The 17,232-nt window shown below is 37.3% G+C and overlaps 1 protein-coding gene across 1 annotated transcript in view; it reads left to right on the top strand.

Annotated features, from left to right (window-relative positions):
* The window catches only part of RHEB (Ras homolog, mTORC1 binding), a 31,887-nt gene extending 15,509 nt beyond the window's left edge, over positions 1-16,378 (top strand). Inside the window, exons 3-8 of the mRNA XM_085316417.1 lie at positions 154-221; positions 3,438-3,520; positions 8,025-8,081; positions 8,182-8,229; positions 8,756-8,837; positions 15,869-16,378. Of these exons, the coding sequence (XP_085172543.1) occupies positions 154-221; positions 3,438-3,520; positions 8,025-8,081; positions 8,182-8,229; positions 8,756-8,837; positions 15,869-15,961 (431 nt within the window). The 3' untranslated portion in view covers positions 15,962-16,378. The remainder of the gene's footprint in view (positions 1-153; positions 222-3,437; positions 3,521-8,024; positions 8,082-8,181; positions 8,230-8,755; positions 8,838-15,868) is intronic.
* Positions 16,379-17,232: the final 854 nt, after the last annotated feature.

Here is a 17,232-nt window from a genome sequence, read left to right on the forward strand (position 1 = left end):
GCACAGCCACCTGATTTAGCCTTTTACTGCTTAAAATATACAACTAACCTTTTCTCTCTTAATGCTTAAGCTCTCAATGGTACAGAGCAGTGGTTACTGATCTGTTCCTTGCTTATAACTCTGAAATGTGTATGTATTTCTTGTTTGTTGTAGCTTTTACAAAACTGATCACAGTAAATGGCCAAGAATATCATCTTCAGCTGGTTGACACTGCTGGCCAAGTAAGTAATCTTTTTTTTTCTTGTTAGTCKTTCTTCAGAATTAAGACAACAGGTATTCATAGTCTGGTAGAGCTAAATCAGTAGTGATGCATGCGTTCAGAACTGAAGTTTAGTTTAAATGATACTTCATTGTTAACTCACCAAAGAGCAATGGTTTTATAGTGTTCATATAAAAGCTCCTTCCCCCATGCTGTCTATTGCTGTCTAAACAGTAGCTATTTTTTAAAGTAGATAATGTCAAAAAAAAAAGTGAAGAAGGAACTGTGTTAACTTGAATGTACCAAAAGTTTATGCTTGTAAGCAGCCACCTTAATGTTTATGGACTAAACTGATAATCCTGCTCTGGATAGAGAACGTCAGTTCAATAAACTGGCCGAAAGTTGTTCATGACTGTATTCTTTTTTGTATGCTCTAGTTACATCACGGTAATTTTGTATTGATGAAATGTTCCTAAGAAGTAGACAGAAATGCATGTAGGCAGCACTTGACCAAGTTACCAGTATGCTAGTACAGTTTAYATTTTTAATTAAGCGATGGTTCATGCATGCTTCTGAGCTGTAGTGAACAGGAATGCAGGACAAGACCCTAAAGAAGTGTCCTGTGGCATGGCCAGTAGGTTTCATGAAATACAAGTATTCGTTACGGAGTGCTGCTTGTCAGAACTTGTAGGCGAGTACACATTCCAGGCACAAAAATGCGCTGTCTTTTGAAAGACTTTATTAAAAAAAAGAGGGGGGCGAACTGGCACTGTKAAACCCCTGTTGTTTTATCCTGAATTTGTTATTGTTTGCATGATCTTACCTACAGTGAGTCTCTGATATTAAGGCTGTGGGTTTTTCAGAACTGGGTAGCGTTAAATAATCATAGCATTGACAAATAAGTTCTTAGTACTTAAGGCTTTAAAGCTGCAGGAGGACACTTGGTCATACCTCRGGGAGTATTCAGAAGGATTGTAACCTTCTAGGCATGATCAATGCCTTTCTTTGAAGGGAAGTGTAGGACTGAAGAATAACCAGGCTTTTTTATGTATTGGAAACTTGTGTTGACCAGTAGCATTGTATCCTTTTAGAATCTGTCAGGTAAGTCCAGAGTAATCAGAAACAGTGATACTGATCATACCTGATGGGGCAAGTGTATGAATGAGAGGGGATATTCTGCAGAAGAGAGTGAGGCTGAGAGATGGACACACTGTGTTGGAATAGTTATCTATGAAGTGCGAGTAGCAGAGCAAACTCRATGGGTTTGGCCTTGTGCCAAAAGCATGCTTTCCTTGCCGCTGGAATTGTAGCACAATTTGTAAAAGGAGGCCGTGTAACCTCTCCAGGAATATCTATTGCACAGGTTTATTTTCAAGGTTGATTTATTGTTGTACAATATTATAGAACTCTAAAGTACCTTTTTTTTTTTTTTCTTCTTCCAATCTGTGGTTATTTCCAAAGTTGATTCCTCCTATGAAAGACTTGAACTTTGAGTTCTGGCTCATAGGGTTAGAGGGGAGAGAAGATGCTGGGTGATGGAAAGCATGGTTTGAACAGATCTCTCTCCAAATTCTGTCTGTCTTAATGATCCGTAGGAGTCCTCATGTGTGTGTATATAACATAGCAAAGATTATATTGCAGATTTATGTGATGTACTTAATAGCCACGTTGTGTTGTCGCTTACCAAAGTCCTTGATTTTACTCAAGAATTCCAGGAAGCATACTGGTGGGCGTGTGGTTGGATATTTATTTAGTTAGTTCAAACAAGCCAAAAACTTTCAAGTCATGAACTAGAAACAGTTGAGGTTATGGCACTTTTTTTTTTTTCGGTACTCCTTTTCTGTCCCATACCTCTTTACCTTTTGTGACAGTCTACTCAGATTTACGTAGTTCAGTAAAACAGATGTTCCAATATGGGATCACGGAAGAGAAGTGTAAGAGAGCGTCTTACCTAGACCTGCATTCCAACTGTGACAGTCATGAGGAATTCCAGATAAAGTCAAATAACTGGAGTTGCACTTTCACCTGTTTTTCATGCCAACTAGCTCAGGTCCGTTGTTGTTGACTTTTGGATTACACAGCCAGCTGAAGTAGCAGTTTGGCATTTGAGCAAAAATGGGGGTGGGTTGTCCTCAGTGTGTAGCTGTAAAGAAAACTAAAGGCATCTTTTGACAAGTGTTATTCTGGAATGTTTTGGCTGAATCTGTGAAGAAGCTGATTTAAAAAGGGTTTTCCCATTTGCCTGTTAATGGAAATTTGATTTCTTTTAGCTGTCTAGATTTAAGCAGAATGATTGCACTGCTCCATCTGTTCATTCCTGACAATATACATAGAGGTTATGTTAATTTTAGCTTTAAAATCACTTGAGAAACATAGGTTGAAAAAATTGAGAACTGAAGATGTATGATTCTTGTCAAAATGTAAATGTTCCCTGAGAACATCTATTAAAATACTTAATTTGGGGTTTTCTTAGCATGGGATTCATAGTATTTGTGTTGCATTTTCTGCAGTCTTCCAATCTTATTTAAAAACTACTTGTTCATTAATCTGTTAGGTCAATTTGTTTTCTATACGGGAAAATAAATTCAGTGATTGATCTTTTTTTTTTTGAATGAAATTTTTGCCATATAATAAAAACCTCTAGTTCTCGTAAAGCAACTGATAAATAATAATTTTTCCATTTACAGTTGATAAGCCTTAGTTGGTTGATAAGGTGCGATTACTCAGTTCCTTGCAGATCTCTTAAATAATTTTGGTATGATCAGTGCCATTTAAAATATCAAGCTGCTAGATCCTATCTTCAGCTGTTGAAATTTGGAATTTGATTGAAATGCTTAACTAGCAAGATGAGAGGTATAATTGCTAATTAGTGGTAGTACTGAGTGGATGTTTTGTACTAACATAAATGATAATTAAGCACAGTAAAAGGATTGGGAATAGCTTTAGCTGATTCGTAATCTTAGAGGGAATAAACCCAAAAGGCTGTGGATTATTTATTTATTTAAGAGTATACAGACCAACTCAGGCTGTATCCTAGGCTTGCCTCGCTTTCTTCTAATTTGGTAAAGATTCYACAGGTAGCATTATGATGAAAAATCCCTCAATTTTTGAGGGATGACAAGAAAGTCATGCATCTCACATCTTATTTATAAGACTGGCTTAACTGCTGGTGGTCTGCTAGTGTCAAGTTCTGAGCTGTGGCAATAAGTAACTTTAAATGCAACATTCCTTTCCACAGGATGAATACTCCATATTTCCTCAGACGTACTCCATAGACATCAATGGCTACATTCTTGTTTATTCAGTCACGTCAATAAAAAGGTAATAAAATCTATTATATTCTCATAGTTAACGTAGCAACGAGATACATTCTGGGCTCAGCTCCTGGCTCTGCTGTGTTTTCTTCACATGTGTATAATTCATTTATTCTCCCTTTCCCTTATAAGTAAAATGGAAATAAAAATCAATGGTTTTCCAGAAACTTCCCCTCAGATCTAAATGTTACAGGCACTTTGCTGACTAATAAAAAAGATGCTGTGTAAGAAGTGAGAATAATTGAGTTGTACTGAGGAGGTGTAAGTAAAAGTACATAGGTTGATTCCAGAAATGGACTTGTACAGTGCCCTTTCAGCTAATGTTTACTTTCGTGAACTACTCWATCAGCTGTTAGCTCAGTGTCTCAGCCTTGTAGCTTGCTACAGTACTGGTATTTCTTTTGACTTCCTGTCTTGGATTGTTCTTGTTAATCATCAAAAACTTCTATACAGATAGCAATAGAGGACTTTTAGCCTGTGGACTGACTCTCACTGTATTGAAGCAAGTATCTTGACAAATTTCCCAGGGTAACTCTTYCGTCCTCGTAGTTGGCTATGGTCCGTTCCAACATGAGGACGGATTCCATCCATGAAATCCATCATTTGCTTGTAAGAAGTATGTTGACCGTCTTGTGAGGGTTTGTCATCTGCTATTATTTTGTCTCCTCCCTCTGGTTTTCTTGGTTTATTTAAATAGTGGTCTGAATAGGTCCTTTTTTGGTATTGTAYAGCATCTTCATTATCAGCTAAAATAAGGATTAGTTGAGAAGTTTTTGTTTGAGCAATTAAGACTTGAGGCCTTCCACTTTATCATTAGGAGGGTAAGGGAGTGCTTTCTCTTCACAYGTAATAACTAGTTCTCCAAAAGCTAAATGGAAACTTGTAAGCTTTTATAAATTGCCTATCTTTTCCTCTGAACTAGATAAAATTGGGCATCCAAAGTGCTCTTACAGTAGACTATCCTAAAACAGGTAGAGCAGCTTGGTGGGGTATTTTTGTTTGGTTTTTTGCTTGCTTGCTTGCTTACTCATTGACTACTCTGTGCTTCTCAAAGCATGTGATCTGATTATAAACTTCCTTTGCTTGCAAGGCCTTCAGTGTTGAACAGATACTAAAGATGAGAACCGAGAATGGAAGATTCCTAGTGCTGGGAAAGTAGTGCTGGGAAACTGCATGATTTGGAGGAAACACAACAGGTGTTACACTTCAATGTAATCTAGAGAAACTAAACTACCTCTTTTTTTAAGTCAGAGATTCATTGTTGCTGCTGAGCAACCTTATATGAAATACRAGTATTCTTAGCCTTAAGTAGGGATTCATCCACTTACCTATCAACATTTTCTCTTTACTATTATTTACTGTTGGGACACAAATGTCTTTGACCAAAATCAGCATAGATGGCTTGGAGCCTTCTACAGCTTATGCTGTTTCCTGATCAGCAGCTCTTGCTGACTTGCTCTTTGATAGTTACTGCAGTCTTTATCTGATGGTGTCTTGCACTTAGCAGCTCCTTGAACTTAACAGCCTAGAAAAATGAAAATTTGTTTTCTGTGGTAGCATTCCAACACTTAAATAGAAAGAAATTGTGGTGAAAATACTGATAGAGTAAGATATGCTTAGACTTCAGGTAGATACTATACTCCTCAGTATTTTAATCTTAAACAACTTAATACAAGTTTTTCTTTCTTTCTTTAAACTTCAAAGCATCAATAATTATGTCTTGTTCTATAYGTTACCTTGTGTTCTGTACCAGTACAGTGTTTAGGCAGTGGAACAGATCTTTCACAGTACTCCAGCTCAGATGACTCACCTAGGCAGTCAGATTACTCTCACCGTCTTGGTTTCTGTGACTTTGGTCAAAGTGTATATATTGCTCTGAGTATTGATCCAGCAAGGTACCAGCTTTGGCAGAAAAGAATACAAATATCCTTAGGAAAAAAAATTATATATATATATATATATATATATATGTGTGTGTGTGTGTGTGCATAAATCAAATGTAAAAAAATCTCTGTTCAACTCCAGTGAGAAGTTTTAAGTGGAACTTGAGTAAAGCTAATGCCCTATTTTTTAGTATTCTCAGACTCTAAGCAGCAAGGTTATTGAAAGRCTTTTGCTCTAGTTTAGCAAGATACAAAATCGGAATTTAATTAAGCTAAGTTTCTTGATTTTGTGTAACACATTTATCTGACAATTTGTAAATTTTTGGTTCATTTCACACACTGATATGTTTGCTGCAACACTGTTTGACTGAACTGGAAAAGACCTCTTACGATTTTCAGATCTCTTGCTGTTTCAGGACTTTGCTACTCTTTTATGTGTTGTCAGTACTATTTTAAACTCTACCCCTGCACCTTCTTCTACCCTTATTACTTCGGAAAGCTTTGTGAATCCTTCAATTGATCTAGTCAAGCCAGTTTCATTCTGATCTTAGCAACTTCTTTCTGTGTCTGTATTTTTATTTGAATCTAAATAGTGCTTCTCTTTTGGAGTCCATCTTGATCGGTTAATAAAGATCAACTCAGCTGTTTGTCCTTAGTCTTTTTTTTTTTTTCAGCTAAAACTGAACTCTTGAACTATTTGGTTGAGCTCGGTTGGTTAGAGCATGGTGCTGCTAATGCCAAGATCGTGGGTTCAATCCCCGTATGGGCTATGATGAGGATTGGACTAGATGATCTCCAGAGGTCCCTTCCAACCTTACCATTCTATGATTTTATGATACTAGATAAGCAGATACACAGAATTGGGAAATGAAGAGAAGTAGGAATATGAAGAGTCATATTTCTATAGAACTTTTAGTAGAACTATATACTGAAACTATTCACTGGTGCCCTGTGCAAGTGATGTGCATTTTTCTAGTTCTACTGGAAGCAATACACCTAATAGTGAAGAGTAGGCAGTGTATTACACTAGCAGTTTAGTTATCCTATGGCCAGTACCTAGATCTTCCCTGTAGCATCAGACTAAGGAACATGTGTGACCTGTAGCAGATTTTTTATTTCTTTTCTCTGTTTCAGTTTGCAGGGTCATTTAGTTTTGCTTGTAGTGTTGCCTCTGAACTTTGTCACAAGCAAATGACAGTTAACTCATATTTTTTGAAATAATAATAACGTGAAAATCAGTTCCAAGACCAGTTCTCGAGACCAGAATTTCATTAACAACTCTTCAGCATAAGCTGTTGGTAACTTAAAATCTTTTCATTGATTTTTGCATTTTTCTTTTAAATATGTAACATCATACTTGATTTATTAACAGTAAATTGTGCCAGACTAAGTTACTTTTCTCTGTAAAGAACTCATTCCCTTAACAGGAGGACTAAGAGCTGAACATTAAAAAGTGTTGCATTCCAGCCTACCCCATTCACTTACATATGTTGTCTCTAAAATCACTGCTAAGTCGGACAAACAGTTGTGGTTGACACAAAATCCTTTCTAAATATATAGTAACCTTTCTTGTTTTGGAAGTGAGAATTTTTAATGACTTAGATAGCTTGAATAGCACTTGTAGGCACCAGTTCTTTCAGAACTGTGGGTTGGAAGTATGTTTGAATGCTGCTCTATTTTTAAGTGTCTGAATTCTAATTAAAATGCAGTGCAAGTCAAGATACTGCCTGTGGCTTACAACCTTGGAAGCTGGAAAAGTTTCAGTCACTTTTTTGTTGCAGTATATTTGCGTTTCTAATCTGTGAACCTGTGCTTCTCTCTTTGAACAAAAGTGAATTGTGCACTTCATGTATCAGTATTTTTTTCCATAATGTAATTAGAGGAGCACAACATCTACTCTTTAACCTTGTCTGTAACTCATTCTGAAAACTGATGAATGTCAAATGCAGTGAGTTTATTAGCGAGGCTTTTGGCTTTTTGGCATTTCATAGTACTGCTTGTTATCTGCAGTCATTCAAACTTCATGTACGTTATAGGTGAACAGACAACAAGTATTTTAATAACCACTGTTTTAAGTACCATCTTGCAGATCAGTTTACTCATACTCCATAAGAACTCTAACTCGGGCATCTCTTACCTTTCACGTGCATGAAACCATACAATCCTATGTGAACGACGTTTTCTTAAAAAGTGATGTATTATGTCAAGACAGAGTGCACTTAACTGGATACTTCTTTGGAAATGTGCTTTAATTTGACATGCTCATCCAGGTTTGTTGAAATATAGTAGTTAAATTTCTTACTGYAGTTACAAACCAGATTGGGGCGGGGAATACTTTTAGTGCTTGTATGTTAGATGCATCAGTTCTAAATAATGTTACTTGCTTCTGCAGGTACCATAACTGGGGAGGCTATAATGATAGGTAGTAGACTAGCCCTTTGTAATTTTGGGAACCGTGTTGTCTATTGTATGCAAAGCAGTAACACTTTCAGCATCTCTGCAGTTCTGCCCCTATACATAGAGTAATTTTTAAACACGGCAATCTACATATGCAATTAATTGCTTGTGTATTGGGTGTTAAAGATAAACATTGGAGTGCATGTGTGACTTCATCCCTTTATTTTGCAGTTTTGAAGTGATAAAAGTTATCCATGGCAAGTTATTGGATATGGTGGGAAAAGTCCAGTAAGTAGTGACACTTTCATCTCATTTCATTGCAGGCATGTTACTAGTACTTTGTTCAGTATACTATAACTATTCTGAAGTTCTGAACTTTCTTTCACAGAATACCCATTATGCTGGTTGGAAATAAAAAAGACCTGCATATGGAACGGTATGTGAACTCCAGTATATGTGAAATGTAAGACAGCAGCAGGCATTCCTGTGGCTGCAGTACAGTAGTTTTGTTCTTGGCTTTCCATAACTGAAATAAAAATTGAAGGTTATAATAATGTGCTGGCAAAGGAGTTGCGTCCAGAACGTGAACTAAGAGCCGTGAACTTTTGTTCTAGTGGTGATTTGTGCTATGAGATTCCAAGAACAGTGGTTTAACACTTTGTTTTTTAAAAAAACARCTAACAGAAGTGTATTTTTCACAACTGTAAAACACTAGATGATATTACAGATTACACAAATGAAACTATGCTTTGGGACAACTGCTTGTCTRGGTCACAGCAGTGTTTTACATGGCCCAGTAGTGTATTTGACAGTAGCCAATAGCAGATGCTCAGGATCACAGACTTCACAAAACATTCCTTTTATATGCTTTGGTACTCTAAGGACTTTTTCTGAAGTATCAAATTTCAATTCTTCTACAAGGTTATAAAGAAACATACTTTTTCTCTTTTGCTTTTTCRCAGGGTGATCAGCTATGAAGAAGGGAAAGCTTTAGCAGAATCCTGGAATGCAGCTTTCTTGGAATCTTCTGCTAAAGAAAATCAGGTAACAGATTAAGCTTGACTTTATTCGAGTAACAACATAATGGAATAACTTTCTAATCTCTCTCAATAAAGGAAGCTAAAATATATGCTTGTACTCAGCAGATATTTTGTGTAGATGGYTGGAGACAAAACAGCTGTCTGCGTTCAGGTTTAAGTACGCACATTTTTCCATATATCTGTAAATGAAAAGAGAAGAAATGAAAGCTTAGCTTCACTGAACGTAGCAGAACAGTTGGTGACAAACAAAAACTTGAATCTGCTTTGTGGGTGGGACAGAGCCTGTGGTCCACTACAGTTACTTTAAATAGTGAACTTGTGATGTTGCAGAGGAGTAGACTGGTACAAGTGGAAGAACCTTGTGGTTTAAGGCACTAGACAAAACTTCGTTGCTCTGACGTGGGGCATAATGGTTTCGTGAGCCCATGACAAATCAAAAATTGCAACACAGCAGAGGCTACTGGATGCTATTGTGATGCAGCGATGGTCAAGTTAGCAGAAGGCCACAATCTGACCAAATAGGACCCAGGCAGACTTAGTTGTTGGTTTCCTATCAGAGAAAGAAAATGCTTAAGTACATGTTAAGTAGCATCCTTTTTTTCATGCTTAAGCTTACTTTAACATGTTCCAGAATATGTTTTGGTATTTGATTTTGTTCCTATGGCTTTTGATAATATTTCATTTGTCACTGATTTGACACTAGTTACGTAAGCTGCAAAGATCTGTTAATTTGAACTTGAAATAATGAGGAACTGCTGTTGCGKTTTTTGTTTCTGTGTGGATTTTTTGTTAGCTATTGCTTGCAGCAGCTTAGCATAGTCAATATGCTGCTTTTTAAAAATGCAAGCATGTGATTAGGTCAGAAGGACACTGTCAGGCTAGTTTGAAACAAATGGGTCCATATTAGTCCTTATGCAGAAGAAATGCTTATCTTACCCTACGTTAAACACAGGGTATCACATCCTCAGTCTCCTGGATAATCTCAGCTAGGACAGAACTTGTTTAAACAGCTTTTTCTTCCCTCCTTCCCATTCCCAAAAGCAAATCAAATAACTTGTCTGATAGCTTCTAAAACTACTGACAGTGAGCAGTTGTATAGACTTGTTTTTTCTCGGGAAGAAAAACTTACTAGAAGAAAATTTTTTTTCTCCCTCTATCCTCCAGATGTGGATGGTCTGGATTTACTTTATCAGTACTTCTGTTTCTGGCTAACACTTGCATTAACCTTGTCAAAATTGTGCATAATGAAGATCTGAAATATCTCAGCATCATCTCTGTACTACTTGAGTCGTTCAAATGCACACTCCAGAAAGCTAACTTGCTAACTAACTAGTCTAAAGAAGAAATCATTTAAAGCTAATCTCKTCTTTTCTTTTTTTTCTTTTCCTTTACAACTTAATACTTTGGTGCCTAGATTCTTTTTTTGGTGCATGTTCACCAAGTATAAGAGTGTACTAATTCATATCTTGCAGTCTATCTTTCTGATAGCTTTTCTGAAATATTTTCTTGTCTGGTTCCAAAAAAAAAAAAAAAAWATGGCTGTATTAATGCAAGAAAGCTGCAAGTTTTTTTTATGATGCTTGGCATATCTTGCGTATTAAATTGCTGCACTAACAAAGTCCTATTGACTGCCACGTATTTCTGTTTGTTCCTTAGTCCATTGAAGATTGCATGCCTCAGATTGTCTGTATTAAGTTATGCTGCCAGATGAAACTTGTACAGCAAAATTTGTAGGCTTCATGGAAATAGGAATGTCAGAACTGTATGTCAGATACTCAGATTTCTGTAAAGTCCTGTGCAAATTCGAAGAAAAAACAGAAGTTCAGTCAATTCTTGCTGCTAAAGTTATTCTTACCAGGTCTTCTGTAAGCATGATCACTGGGTAATGCAGCTTGTTGAAAATGTAGATTTTTGTCTCTGGAGAGAGAAGCAGGTGCTTGAACACAGTTCCTCTTCGCTGTGAGTGGAAAGTACAGTGGTAAGGTCACGCCTCTTACGTAACGTGCTTGGTAAATTTGGCTGGCTTCAGAATGTAGAGGGATCGTGTGTCACTTCTGAGGTGGGTGCCTGCAGTACTGAGCGTCTTTCAGGCCATGTGGTATGCTTCCTGTGGAAGTTTGGGATGTACAGAAGGAAGCGTAAAGGAGTTCAAAACTGGAGCAGCTGCCTTAGCCATTTAGCAGTTGTTGAGGAGTGAGGAAGGTGGAAAATTGTGGTTTGAAAGCTAAGTATAAAGTCTAGGAGAACTAAGATGCTAGGGGGAAGAGGAGGCAACAGGTAGGTAGCCAGATGATAATATCCCTTCTTAGGAGTTATATCAGAAATAGCACTGAATTCATGGCTTGTTTCTCCCCGGTCATAATCTGACAGGATCAAAAAATTGATACATAGACCTCTATCAAGACAGAATGCCTTCTCTTACTCTGAAACTGCATTTGGTTTGGGCAACAAAGTGTTTATTTTGAACTTAGTCACAAGGCTTGTCAGTTTTCCTGGTAYTGATTGCTCACCTTATGTAAGTCCGTACTCTCAAGAAAATAAGTGTGCAGATACTTTTTTTTTTTTTTTTCCCTCCTCCTTGGAAATTCATCTGGATCTTCCCCTGACTGGGACTCATACAGCAAATGTAACTTGTTTATCAAAACTAAGTCTAAATTCCGTCCAAAACTATGCTTAAGATTCATTTTGCTTTTCAGAAAGCTGATTTAATGCTTAAAAGGAATGACCTGGAATGGATTTGGAATTCAGAGCTTAAGAATTTAGGCAGAAAGCTCAAACCTTTCTGGGTGGGCAGAACTCTGTTAAACTTTTTCCTCTGAAATCTGCCCAACTCTGTTTGGGGGACAGAAAACAAAAGCATGGTGATTTGTAGTACAATGGTCTGAAGTTGATTTGGTATGTATTCTTCAGCGGTGGAAAGTACTCCTTGATACAGAGGTCAGCTGATTTCTGTTTGGCTATATATGTTCTGTTCTTTACCACAGCTTTATTTGCAAGGAACTGCTGAAGCTAGATAAGATTATTTCCACTTGGATGTTTCCTTCAGAATAGGCTCCCCTTGCCCTAAAAGGGGTGGAAAAGCATTGACTCTTCCCTCTTTCTGCTTTTGACCCAAAAATCTTGATCAGAACATCTGTGGAGTCATAGGAGAATATCTCTACATTATTAGGCGACTGGAATAGCTCTGCAGATTAATTTAAGCAAAGTAGACCTATTCTGCCAGGAGTTATCAAAAGGTACCACGTTCTGGAAGTGGCATGACAGTCACTTTGAATACATGGAAAATGAGAGGCACAAAGATTAAAATTGCAGTAAAGATAAATGTTAGTGGTTGGCAAGGGTTTCTGAGGTCAAATATGTTCTTATGAGACCTGAATCTTGACTCTTTTTTGGCAGACTTCACTCTTTAGGTGGAAAGTGTGTTTAAAGGAATCAAGTATCTTGTAAGTGAAATACGAGGTACATGAGATCATGCCCTGTTAGACCCGAAGCTAAGGTCAGAAATTGAATTAGCCTGATTATCCTAACTGGATGTGTTGAACTGCTTTATATCTACCTAGCCAACTTTAACTTTAGGAACTTAGAGCTTTCTTATGGGACTCCCAACATTGTTTCATCCAAGACATAGTGTAGTACCTTCTTTACCTCTTAATCTCTGTGTTAAAAAAAAAAAAAAAAAAAAAGTGGGAATGATTTGAAATACAACCAGAATCAAAACTGGTCTTAAACTCAGTTGAAGTTGGAAGCCAAATTCTACTGGAAGAACTTAGAAGTAAAGAGCAACCAAGTTGTCTTCCTCCAGCTGGGCTTAACTTGTTAGATGAACTTTTTTTTAGGAGAAGGGAGTGACAAAGATATTTACCTCTGACCAAAACAAAATCAATTTAAAAAGCAGGGGCTTGGGCATTGCTTCTTTTCCAAGAGTGATTTCATCTTCAAGCTCAGAAGATAGAGTGTTCAGTGTATGCTATAAAGCAGTTTGGGATTTTAGCCCTCTTCCAGGAGTCTGGAATGTTTTTATTTAGGAGACTATTTGGACTGGCAAAGGATGGGAAAAAATCTCTTCCTTACCTTACCATTGTTCAAGTTCCTTTGCCCAGTCCTGAGCCAATATAAACTCATGTGAGCAGTTGAGAATTTACTTTCTGAAATAATAAAATAGTCTCGTGCTTGTGGTGTTTTTAATAAATAAATAAGAAAGAAGCATAGCAGAGGATGACCTGACTGTGGCAGCTGTGGACTGGATCCTGGAGTTTGGATCTTACTGCATTGGCTCCTGGCAACATGTTCCTGCAGGAAGAGTTGCAGCTCCCAAGCTGTCCGTTCCCTTCATACCAAGGGGCGTGTGTACAGAAGCAGCAGCCCCGGTGTTTCTCGCACACAGCGAAGTGCTGCGTTGCCCATGTGTTGCCCAAGCTAACGTCTATTCCGTTTCCCTGAGGGAAGAGGTAGCGGAAAGCCAGATGGAAGCGTTCAGTAGGCTAGATATGACCCACATTTTGTAACTGGACCGTATRTAGTCAGATGTGTATGAAGTCTGGCCACATTCTTTACTCCTTGCCACAAAGCATATAAACCTTACTGTGTTGTTTAAAAGCAGTTCCTAAAATTCTTCGGCATTGTTGGGCTGAATTACTGATTCCTATGGGTTAGCTGTAGCACAGTGATTAAACCTGCAGTGAGAACGTATTTTGTATGAAATGGATTAACAAGCCCTGAGCCTGCTCCTCCGAGTGAGTTGTTCAAACAGTGCATTTCTGACAGAATATACAGCTGCTTGCTTGACAGAGTAAGCTGTGTTTTTAATAGGTGTTTTTAAATAGGAGTGTAAAGAATTTACACATTAAAGTGAGCTGTTGAAAATGTCAACTCCTAAGTAATGAAAYATTGGTATATTTGTATGCTTTGGTTTATTGTTGTATTTGCAGTGTGTTTGTAAACTAGCAAGTTTTCACCAAGGGAAACTTCACTAGTTGACTGCAGCCGATATCAAACTGGTCTTACCTGTCCTTGGTTCTCCTGGAATCTAATTTGCACAAGAAATGCATTGTACAGCTCTAGGCAAATGAGCTACTTTTCTCAGAATCTGTTTGGATTGCAGGGAAACTTCATTATGTGGAAGAATACTCTATTTCCAACTGAYTAAGTATTTTAAATAATTCCTGAAGTAATACTGTGCACATGTGGTATAAGTATAGGAAATGTTAAAGTTCAATCTAATCTTGTTATGATTACTTCAAGATTTTGTGGGACTAGTTTAGCCAATGGGATTTGTTTGGAAGTGATSCAATTAAAAATTATACCTTGTGGAGGAGGAAGAACATCTGCCAGGTCAAAACGCATAGTGATAAATCAGAGTGCTCTTCAGCATGCTGATTAAAAACAACCCCCCCCAACTTTTTTTTTATCCTTTCCTTATGTTACTGCTTTTACATAATCAATATACCTCCCTTTTTGAAATAGTGTATACAGTTGGTATYCATGAAACTGATGCTAGAGTTAAATAAACTGCAAATGACGTGTTAGGAGTGTTAGGGACCATCACCTATTATTCAGTACTTCAGTATGTGAATCTTTAATTTGGAAATGCTGTAATATAGACAAGCACTTCAGCATTKTATTTGACTACAGTATAGATTTTCTTTTTAAATCACTTCTCTGAAATCTTACAGRGATGTTGTCTGTTTTAGTTTTGAGTATCTTGATGGATGCTAAGTAGCCTTAAAAGCCCTTAAAACTGAACATATCCTAAAAAGAATAGATTTACTGTGTATGGTATTTATTACAAGTAGCACTCATGATTGTGTCCCAAGGACCTTCCTCTCATCATCATTCAGTATCTTAAAAAAACAAYGCAAAATCAAAAAAACCTCTGCTTAATCAGATTCTTCCATAAAATCTGCTGCATCAAATTCAGCTGTCTTGCAGACTTAAGAAAGGATTCTTCAGTAAAATTTTATTTTTGTAGGAAATAACACTTTCGAATGAAAAGCTGTAAACTTGTACTCCCTAGCATCCTTGTGTCTGGGGAGGTATTATCCTTGTGAGCACATGCACTCCATTTCATGAGCTCAAACTTCTGTACTGGAGAACCTAGACAGCTTTATTTTAAATACGGAAGGAGAAAATATAGTCCAAGTGGAAATGGTAACAGGACAGGTGACTCATGTCACTCATTTCAAGAGTAGTTGCTGTCTTGTTTCTGAAGGAATAAAGGGACAGTATATGCCCAATTGATGGTTTTGCAGAGGGACTCTCTACAATCCTTTATATTCTATTAGTAAGCTAGGATATTAGTGTAAGCCTGAACACATTGGTAATAGCTGTTTTCCAGTTTAAGCAGTTTCAGATACAAAATAGAACACCTGTGCTGCCAGGGTGACTTTATCAAAGGGTGCTGCTTAACATTAGAACATTGCCAGTTTGACTTACGTTTCCCCTCGTTYTCTTGCACCGAGCAAATAGTGGGGTCACCTACAGATAAGATGAGAACATAYATGTATATGAGAGACTGGGCTCTTCATAGATCAGGTATGTTAATTCAGCCCTCCTGTGCTGGGCTGTGCAAAGTCAGTGCTTGAAGCTGAAAAATCTGCCTTTTCTTACGTAGTTAYGTGAAGTCTTAAAGCTTGCTCGGAGAGAATGAGTTGGTTTGTTTTCTGGAGAAGTAAACTTTGAAATCTTTAATGCTGTCAGTGACTCAGCACAACCTTTGTATTTAAAACACTTAAAATATAAAGCAGAATTACAGTAATTAGCTCTGTTTTGATACAGCTCRGTTGAAACTTATCCCTCCCTGCAGTGATAAAGAAAATAGTTGAGGACTGTTGTGGAGAAGGGGATTACACTCCCCTTCTAAAAGGCTGTGTTCAGAACTGAAATTACCGTGTTTTTTTTCTCTCAGCTCTTTGACTTTGGAATAAGATATGAACATACATTTATCTGTTGGTGTAGCTGGTGGAATTGTACTGAGAATTTTTTTCCAGTAAGTAGTAGTTTGTTCCTACCTACTAATCTTGTACCCTCTCTTTGCAGACTGCCGTTGATGTTTTTAAGAGGATAATTTTGGAGGCAGAAAAAATCGATGGGGCAGCTTCACAAGGGAAGTCTTCGTGCTCAGTAATGTAATTCCACTGCAAAACACGAAAACACTGGGAATACATTCTACCTGAAGAAGCAAAACTGCCCATTATCTTTAAGAATAAACTATGCTCTTTTTTTTTTTCCCTCCCTCTTTCTGTTAACCTGAAAGATAAACAGTTGGTTTGGAGCCTTTCCCTTCAGATTATGTTAAACTCTGACTCCTGTGCAAATGGCTTCACTTCCATTTTCAAATTTTAAGCAATCATATTTTCAATTTATATATTGTATTTCTTAATATTATGACCAAGAATTTTACTGGCATTAATTTTTTCAGTGTAGTTTGTTGGTTAGAATAATCATCAAAATGATGCATATTGTTACACTACTATTAACTAGGCTTGGATATCAGTGTTTCTTTGTGTTAAATGTATACTTGTAAATAAAATAGCTGCAAACCTTAAAGTTCTGTTCATATTTTTTTTGTTAATTGTCTATATTAACTTGTTTTTGTGAAAAATGCTTACCTGCTCGCCTTAAGAGGAGATGTGAGATCCTGAAGCCAATGAATTTTTTGACTCTTGCTAAAGAGGTGTTTGCTAGTGATCCAAACTATTTTTGGTACCAGAACTCCAGGCTGGCTGAGTAGCTCAGTTGTTCTTTGTGGCAGTTGATGAAAATGAGACACAGGTAACACCTTTATCTAATTTGGAGGGAAATAGTTGGGTTGCAAGTAGAGCAACCAGCACTGTCTTTTCCTTCATGTGACCCAGAAGTCATGGACTAAAGGGTGCACAAATCTGTCACAAGTGGCTAATACACACCTGTGCTACARATTGTTCCTGTGGACATGTAACTGGGAACACTTTCAAGATTGAGTGGATTTATCCAGCTTACAAACTTAGACTTGCTTAAAAAAACACAATTTATCTTAAATGTTATTTTTGTATCTCGAACAAATTGATGTGGGTTATTTATCGTGTATTGCTATACTACTATTATACGCAGACATCACTGATGGAGGTGAGTGGTGGTCTCATGGCAGCCTGGCCTTTGAGAACGTTGGGGTTCCGGTGCAGCTTTGGCCAGCTTCATGTGCAACCAGCTGCAAACTTTTGCTTGGTTTTGGGATATGAGACTTAATATTAAATCTCTTCAGTCTAGAAACAAACATTAAGTTTGTAATGTAATCAAGTACATTGAAAATAAAACCCAAAAATGTACAGTTGACCTATTTTGTATAGAATGTGATACTGAAATAGGAAAATGCTGTATTAAATGAAGAGTGTTTCTTATGCATTTCCGCCCCCATTGAAGAC

Source organism: Rhea americana, unplaced genomic scaffold, assembly GCF_003343005.1.
Source record: "Rhea americana isolate MKP2758 unplaced genomic scaffold, rheAme1 scaffold_47, whole genome shotgun sequence".
NCBI lineage: Eukaryota > Metazoa > Chordata > Aves > Rheiformes > Rheidae > Rhea > Rhea americana.